Genomic DNA, 9116 nt, shown 5'->3' with positions numbered 1-9116 from the left:
TTTTAAAATCTTCCTTTTCTTCTCAGGGACAGAGCTCTTTCAGTTTAATGCACTTAATGCAATCTATGGGTCAGTTACCTTGAGGCTTTCTGACTTTGTGACCTCATGAAACTGAGCAGGGTGAGTGTTTTTCTCTTTCTGTCCTCTTACTGGGGCTATTTCCCAGGCAAGATTATACCTACTATAATCCAGAGGTTAGAGTTGGCCTTATACTGTACATTAACAGAAAGATAAAGGGAGACAGCCTTATGGGTGATCAAGTTGAGGAAGAACTGGCCACCAGAGTCACCATTGGAATGGCTGGTGGTAAGTTGGAGTGGCTAGTTCCAAGCTGGAATGGTAAAGCCTGGCTGTGGCAGGGCATGGACTAAGGGAAGGCAGGGTTAGATAATTAGGTCTGTCAAATAGTCTCAACCAACACCCATAGGTGGCACTAAAGATTTGGAAATGTGACTTCCACTGGGCACAGGAGGGTCAAGGGAGCCAGGAGAGAAACAAGAGGGAGGTGGGAAGCAGACTGGACCACTGCTGATCCAGGACACCAAATCATAGATAAGACCAGAGCCTTCTCACTAATGACCTTTGTGATAGTAAGGAAAGAGTGAGATTAAGAATTCTGAAGAGATGGAGAGCAGGCAAGAAAAGGAAGAGGAATGCGGAGAGGAGGAAGGAGGCACAGCGTGGAGTAGAAGGATGGAGAGGGATGAGATGGCAAATCTGTAATGGCAGAGTAGAAACAGTGGACCTGGGACACGGAACAGGGAGCAGGGACACTGGGAAGGACAGCTCACTTTAAAGGTTAATGCAGAGGAGACACGTAGGGTAGACGTGAGCTTGTAACTGCTTAAGAGAGAGTACTCAGAGAAAGCAGGATTGAAGAGGCATACGTCCACGATTCCTACAAAGGATGGACAAGACACACACCTTTCCTTCAGGATCTTTTATTAACATATAGAAAATGTGTTTAAAAAAGGAACTATACAGAGGCTAAAAGCAACCGGGACTAAAAATACTAGTTAACAATGGTTAACAAGCAGATTCCAGTCTTTGAGCTACAGCGCCATGAAAGGATGGGGCAAGCTGGCTCTCCCTCTTCATTCCTCTATAGCCTTTTATTTGATATCATCAGGGTGCATACCACCTGATGAGCATATACCATATACCCCTTCTCTTCTTCTTCCTTTTGGCCTTTTTTTTTTTTTAAAGAACCTTTTCAAGAACAGTGTAGCTACAAAGTCAGTAAATTCGTTTGTCTTTGTTATTTTTACCCAAAAAGGCTATTAAAGGTTAAAACCACAAATTCAAATTCGGAGGGAATGTAGGATTTGGTGTTTATGATTTCTCAGGACGGCAACTGAGAGACCACCAGGATGAGTGTCATCTGCTTGGAGCCCCAGGCAATAAAACCCCTCAGAGTCACAGTGACTTGTTTTGGGCACCTGGAAATTTCTATAGGCTTGAGGGTACTTGGGGTTAGTGTATGTGTGTGTGTGTGTGTGTGTGTGTGTGTGTGTGTGTGTGTAAATATAGGAGGAAAGAGCATGTATGTTAAAGAGAAGCAGGAGGGACTAGACTCTTACAGATTCTGACTCTGATTTGTTAGTCCCTGCAGCATCCATCCCCATGCCTGAAAGGGGATAGTGAACAAAGGAACTAGCATAGGATTACTCTGCTGAGTGCTTGCTGTATCTAATAAGTGTCTGACGTTCTCCAGAGGAGTTCCCACTTTTGGGGGACCTGAATTCCCTGTTGGGAAGACCTAGTCCTTTTAACATAAATGTCTAAAGAGAGAAATGGGGCTCCGTGCTGGGAGTTGTTCAATAGTTGAATCCACCAAGTTTCTGATATCTTTCAAAAATCTTTCAAAGTAACAAAGCTAGTCAGGATTGTAGCAAACTGTTATCCTACCCTTCTCTCTCACTGGGATAAGAGATGGGTAAGGAGTGGGAGAAAGGAAATGAAAAAATAAACACACAAAACTCCTCTCCTGACTTCTTGTAGCTCCAGTTTTTACAAATGTCCTGCCATGTTCCTTCAGGGAACACTAGGATCTGGGAGGGGGTTCTGTGAATTTTCCCTGCAATCTGATGATTTTAGCCTAGAAATTCATAGAATATTTGTATTTTCTGCTATTTGTAGTTGTTTGAACACACTCATTAACGCTTCCTTTGCAAATTCTAGGGTCAAACCCTAGGCAAGAACACAGTGTTATCCTGTGGTCTCTCCTTCCTTGATCCTGGTTCTATCTCTTGTTCTAGTTTAGAGAGGAATCTGTGTTAGAAAAGAGAAGCGGCTCTACTGGTTAGGCCCTGGGGTGGGAGGTCATGTTTGTGTCTGACTTCGAAACTTTAAACAGAAGAAATAAGAATTGCTTCCGGGCTATTTCTTACTACTTCTAACAGTTGGGGCTGAGGGTCCCTTGGATCCTCAGTGGCGCAGCAGGGAAAAAAACCCAAAAATTTCCATTTGTTAAAAGGAAAAGGAGAGGTGGATGGAGTTAGAAACACTGTCATGAGAATGGCAGTGAGGTTCAAGATGGCAGCCACCTGGTAAATGGGACAGCAGCTTTACAAACTGGAAAAACCAAGGCTGCTTGTGTTAGACAGAGACAGTGCTACTACTCAGAAACCATGTGACTTCATATACGCTATCCAACAATCCTGTGCTTTCACTTCCTTCTTCTAGAAAATGATTAAAGCTTACTGTGGATTGGGGCGAGAGTTCAATGAAGTAATTGGTGTGGAGCCCTTTGCACAGAATCTGATCAATAGGTATACAACAGAAACTGGTTTTCTCAGTCTCTATTAGGAAAGACAGATTTTTTTTTAAAATCGTACCAGGCTACTCCCATTTATGTCTAATTGGCTGTGTGAAGTCAAGTAAGCTGCCTGCCTACGTCAGCCTTGCTTTCCTTGAGTATGACATGGGAGGTTCGTATTACGTGAGCTCCAGAACTTCCTTTGGCTCTGAAGGAGTATTCTTCAATGTTTGTCTAGGAGGCAGGGTTTAGTATATTAGTGCTCAATGACAGATTGTTTAAAGGCTACAGGTTTCTCTGTGGGTTGTAAAAGCATTGACAAGAGAAAAACAGTTCTCATTCATATCTGCCCTCCAACACTAGCCCCGTCCTGAAGTGGCCCAGGTTTCCTGAGTGTAGTTTGCCTACATCTCAAAGACTCTTGTACTTTCTCTCCAGAGCCCAATGGTAGCAGCTAACCAACGGCTATACCCAGGAGAGTGTCGGGGTCCGGGGCTGAAAGGATTCAATATTTCCAAGTTAGAAATTGAGCTTTAACCTAGTCTTACTATTCAAATAATAGGAGCTGTTCTCTTTAAGTTAATAGAGGAGATCTTAGGAACCAGGACCTCATTTAATGGATATCCTGCAATAGTCTTCTTAAGCTGTGGAAGGAGTAAGGATTTCCTGTTTGGGAAAAAAACATAACACTGTCCAGAGACTGTGAGGTTTGCCAAGGACCTTTGGACAATGAAATGCTGCAGGTGCACTGAAGTCATGCTTAGGGTGAAGAGTGACCTTAAAAAAATAAATCAGAACTGCTTGAGATGACAAACCAGGCTGTGCTAGCTGGGAAAGGAAGTGTGAGGTTAAGGTATGATTGGTTGATCAGCAAAAAAAAAAAAAAAAGCTCCCTCTCTTCATACTTCTGGGCAGTAGAGCTGTTGGTGGCCTCTTACCTCAGTCGAAGGGTCGAATCCGCCAATGCTGATGCCTTAGCTGTGGTCACTCCTGTGGTTTCTGTGTTTCCACTGTGGGGCCATCTCTAAGGTTTGCTTTTATTTTATAAGACTCTATCAGCTTCTTTTCTTTAACTTACTTTCTTTTCCCCCTAGCTATTTTCTCAGATTCCCTAAGAAGACAAAACTGGTTGAACTAAATCCAGGATGGATTTAGTTAGGATGAACCCAAGCCACTCTTTCCAAAGGGACCCTCATCGGCACCAACACACACATCCCCTGAAAACAGCAACCTCCCCTCATCCTGGTGACCTATCAGGAGTTGTTTTCCCTACGTAATCTGAGTAGTTTTCATTCATTTCCTGAGGTCCCTTTTTGCCTGGCAGTGCCAAAATGCTTTAGTATTATCAGGAGAGATGTATGGGAGAGTTGGGTGTGGAAGAAGCAAAGGCTTAGAGGGAAGCAGTTTGTCAAAGAATTTCAGAAAATTGTTCTGAGGGCCCAGCCGGATAATAAAAGAGAAGCTACAAGCCTCAGTCCAGAAGCCAGCTCTGTCCCCTTTTTCCCCAGAGGAGAGAACCTTTGATGCTTTGTTATATGAATAAGAGAGACCACCCAGGGAGGATGGATGAGAACCAAGCGTCATTGTGAAGCCTTGGCAAGTTTGAGGTAAGCTAAGCATTATCTCACCTCCTCTAGGATTTATTTGGATATTAGTCCTTCTTATGGATATTTCAGAGTAGACAGTAGGATGTAAATAGAGGTGAAAAATGATCTTCCCTTCTCCCTCTTCAGAGGGACTGAAATGCAACCAAGGAATTAGATCCACTAGGAGTTTTGTGATTATCAAGCAATGGATAGAAAAGAGTGTATTCTGGGGAAGTGCTTTCCCCCCTTCCAGAAATCCCAGGGGGAAGAAAAAGAAAAGGCCATACTTCCAGGTGTGTTTTCAAATGTCCACGACTCTCACAAATCCCATTTTTCTTTCTCCAGAGAAAAGGACCAAGGGGAGCTCACCAAACCTTTCTCAATGGATGCTTTGAAAAAGCTCATTGAAAAGATTCTGTAATGACCTCTTGTTCCATAATCTTTAGCTCTCTGTCCTGATACTAGATTTTAAATTAAAGATGTGTTTAAGATAGCTTGTATAGAGCTCACTGGCAAGGCAACCTTGGTCCTTTAAATTTGCCTTTGAAATGAGAGTTTTCTCTCTAGAAGGAGCTGATTGGCTCCCCAGTGGAAGGCCACAAGGACATTAGGGGCGAGTCTCACCTCTATAGAGATAGGGTGTTAGGTAGCTGGGGGAGGGGGACATTTAGATATCTGGGAGCTTGCTCCGAATTTCTCTGCTGTCATGTTGCTGTTCTTTTACAAATCAGTTTCCTGAACAAATGGGTTCTGGGTCCTGGTTTGGTCTGAGGTTAACAGAATCATAAAAACTATGCTGCTTCCTGTCCTACTTCTCACAAGTGATTCAGTGGGCATCTGGGAGCTGTGAGTACCACTCTGCCTCTCTTACCAAGTCCCCCTTTATCCAGTAAGTCGGGTCTGAAAGTCAACACTTTCTACACAGTTGTCATCTTCACCATTACTGTCTTCATCTTCCAGAAGTAGCCCTGGGACAATGAGAATTCAGTATAGAAACAATCTTTCTATGATTGGGCCTGCAAAAAAGGAAGAGTGGCCCGGCTCTTGACTCTAGGCAGTGAATCCATGGCAGTCTCTGGTGACTGGTTGTTACCTTTGTTGTTGTTGTTTGGGTTTTTGTGTAAGTGTACCTTCTAATATGCCTGCAATTATACCATCTTCTTGATAGGGCCCCCTTCCAGTCATTTTGAGTCCCTTATGGGAATCTTGGGTGATTAGGATGGGTGCTAAGTAATGCTGCCTGCTCCTCAGGGACAAAGCCAGGTGTGAGAAAGAGCAGATTAAAAACTGGAATCCGTTAAGCAGCCAAGTGAAGGAAGAAGTTAAGCCAGTCAACTTCAGAAGCTTTGAGTTAAACTCCCCGTGGATCTTGAGAAGACAGTTTCTTCAAAACATAGAGTTTGGGGGGACTCCCTCTACTTAACAAAAGGGATGTCTAAACCCTTTTACAGAAGGTTGGATGAGCTGATCTTTGAAGTCTCTTCCTTACTTTAAAATTCTTTTAAATGAAATCTAGGCAATACAGCTGATGCTATTTATAAAAATATTCCACAGGATAAAATAGTTCCAATGAAAAGCAGGTTTGGGTTTCCATTGATGTTTCTTGATTTTTTTTTTCCTGGAAGTGATGACACAAAATTTTGTTCCATTTCAGCTCCCTTGATGAGGTGGGCTGTTCAGGCGCACCCAAGTCCTTGGCTCTACTTTCACAGGCGTAATGGCTTCAGCTTCTTTTGGCATTGTTTTTTTTTTTTTTTTTTGGTTTGTGTGTATGTGTGTGTGTATGTGTGTGTGTATGTGGTGTGTGTGTGTGTGTGTGTGTGTGTGTGTGTGTGTGTCTATGGGAGACAGAGTTCTGAGTCATCTCTTTTCCCCTTCTTTCTTTCCCCTCCCTTTCTCCCTGTCCTTCTCAGGGATTCTAGCTTTTCCTTAATTGTGATGACTCACCAAGGCCAAGGTGAGTCATCAAAGCTTGGTTAGATGGTGACTGTTTCTATTTCAAGATGCCAACTTATTCAGTAACTGGTTGGCACAGGCATTCTCTTTGATTCTGCTTTCCCATCACAGATTGTTAAACCTAAAGGGGCATTAGAAAACTTTTTGGTCTAAACTCTGATTCAATTGAGTGAGGAAACTAAGGCCCAGAGATTTAAACAAACCCATCAAGGGCTTGTAGCTGTCATGGTGACAGAGACAACCTTGTATCACACTCTTCAGGTCCCTCTTTAGGCGTGCTTACCTCCAGTTCTGCATGGTTGGCTCCCATCTAGTTAAATATCAGATAACTTATAGGCTTCCCTCTCTTCCTTCTTCTCTTAGCTGCTTGAAGTCCATTGATGGATTAAAAAGTGAAAACTCCACCTGTGTTTTTGACCTTGAGTAGGTCACAAAGATGGGGGAGGCTAAAGAAAAATGACAAGCTAACTCCAATGTCACGATGCTAGGCAGGTGATCATCAACCCAGGAGGACTCTTGCTTCTGGCTCAAAGCTTGGTTAGATGGTGGCTGTTTCTATTTCAAGATGCCAACTTATTCAGTAACTGGTTGGCACAGGCATAAGATGCCCCAGACAGTAGCCATGGGCCTTCTTAGCACACATTGGGTCCTCAGAGATGGGAGGGGACAAGGAGACAGGGAAAAGGCAGCTGAGAAACTTGGCACAGTTTAGGCAGATGCTGCAGGGAAGACTGGCTGGTTTTTTATTTGAGGAGAAGCTGAAAGGTCATGGCTTCAATAGCCTCCAGTTCTCTGGGGCTAAAAAATCAAATCATGTAGGGGTGGGGAGAGCACTTCTCTCACCTTTGGAGTTCTAAATGCAATTTCCTCTGGCACTTTTCATTTTTCTTCTCAAAGCAGGATAACAGAGAGAGATAGAAAATGTTTCTCATGATCTTACCTCATGGAGGGGGTCAGTTCTGTTTACTACAGGATCAAAGCAAACAACAAGAGACCAGGGCAAACATTCTGTCTCCTTCCAGGGTTATCAGTCAGGGGAAATGGATCATACAACTCCCCCCCCCACCACACACACTCTTATGAAGCCACTTGCACTAAGGATAGCCTGGCTGGGTACAGAACCAGAGACCTTCAGCTAGGAATCAGGGAAAGGAATCCATGGCAAATCCGATCATAAATGCACAAGGCAACACTAAGTAAGGTCAGTTTCCAATCAGACCTACAGACTCCCTGGAAGGTGCCCTCATTTCCACTCCTGTCCTTTGCTAATGCCTGATGCAAACGTGCTAGAAACAATACCCTTCCCCAAGTTTCACCCCCAAAGAAAGTTACTCCATGACATGGCTTATGACACGCAGGGCCCAGCTATTGTATGACCCAGGGCCAGGACCAGCCAGCTTTGGGAACTGGAGTTCTAAACAATGGTTGGGTGGGTAGGTCAACAGGATCTAGGGGATAGAGGTAAGGAGGGGGTGGAGCTGAAGGAGAGGCCACACTTCCTAAAAGCTGTCAGAATGTGAGAATCTTCTGCCCATTGCAATGAACTTGGACTGCTACGTCAGGGTGTGGTGGGTATCTTCCCTCTTAAGAGAAGACTGGCCAAGTGTTCCTGTTGAAACTTTTCTGGGATGGTGTGGTCACCTGGCCATAGTCAGTGGTGACCAGGTTACTATTACTTAGAAGTTGGAAGGTGTCTCAGAAGAGGGGGTAGAAAAAGTTGTGTGTGTGCCCATCACCATAACAATCTGTACTTCATGGCCTGTTTCTTTTTTTTTAACCCCCCAGTTTTCCTCCTCTGTGAGAAAGAGGGGGGTGGTCAGGCAGGACTGGTTAGCAGGGAGCATGTAGCCTGAGAGTCAGGCTCCAAGGCAGCAGAAACTAGGAGCAGATGGTACCTAACTGATCCCTGTTTCCTTCAGATAGTCTGAATATGTTGTGAAGCACATTACTGTTGCCCCTCCCCCCTTGTCTCATATTATAAAATACAAACAAATGACAGAAAAGATCGTTTGGCTGGTGGCTGGCTGCCCAGTGCTCAGAATTTCAAGGCTCGCCGTTTCCTCCCGGCTGTAAGACGATGGATGTAGGGCCTCATCTTCATTTCTACAAAGGGGATGGAGAATTCATGGCCTTTCCAATGGTACCAGTTGATCCCCTGAGTGTGAGAAAGATGAACATGTCAGATCACCATCCCCCTCAGCAGAGCACCCTGCTTGAAGAGAGTGACTGAATTGAGGGATTCACTTATGAGTTTAGCTGTTCTCAGTTAACAAGGGGCTCATGACAAAGTTCCCAATATGATGGAGAGAGCTGACTCTCATTCCAAGTGTCCCCATTACAAAGGCAAGTTGTGGGTCATTTCTTATTGTCAGTTTCATGATTTGCCTTCAGGAGTTTCTGGTAGTAGGGGACTGTGGTGAGTGTCAAAATCCCATCTAGGTGGAAGCATTTTGAATAGTGGAATTGTGGGCAGCTCATTCATGATGAGAATACTCAGTGGTTTCCACCTGAGGTCAGCAACCTCTGCGGGTTTGTCTGAGTATGTTTCAGCTGCTTTTCGGTCACTGAGCCCAAACTGCAGGCTTGCAGTCTCTTGAGGAAATAGCCTACTAAGGTTTCTGACCTCTTCCCTCTGGGCCCCTTGTTAGAGTCCCCTTAAGCCTATGATGAACTGATGAGCTCCTCCCACAGCTCCTTGAATGGTATCTTCTCAGTCCCAGTATAGTTCTTTTTAAAGAGGAAACATGGCTGAAACATAGAACTAAAGGCCTGAGTTCTGTGCCTCCCACCACTCTGCCCACAAGGAGAACATGGCC

At 44.3% G+C, this 9116-nt stretch overlaps 1 protein-coding gene across 9 annotated transcripts in view; it reads right to left on the bottom strand.

Annotated features, from left to right (window-relative positions):
- Positions 1 to 925: 925 nt before the first annotated feature.
- The window catches only part of Tnr (tenascin R), a 409328-nt gene continuing 401137 nt past the window's right edge, over positions 926 to 9116 (bottom strand). For all 9 annotated transcript variants that reach the window (XM_031386534.1, XM_031386561.1, XM_031386553.1 and 6 more), the window contains one exon: positions 926 to 8455. In XM_031386534.1, coding sequence (XP_031242394.1) covers positions 8336 to 8455 — 120 coding nt within the window. In that variant the 3' untranslated portion in view covers positions 926 to 8335. The remainder of the gene's footprint in view (positions 8456 to 9116) is intronic.

Source organism: Mastomys coucha, unplaced genomic scaffold (assembly GCF_008632895.1).
Source record: "Mastomys coucha isolate ucsf_1 unplaced genomic scaffold, UCSF_Mcou_1 pScaffold1, whole genome shotgun sequence".
Lineage (NCBI taxonomy): Eukaryota > Metazoa > Chordata > Mammalia > Rodentia > Muridae > Mastomys > Mastomys coucha.
The sequence above is the reverse complement of the archived record's forward strand: the minus strand, read 5'-3'. Positions and strand labels throughout refer to the sequence as shown.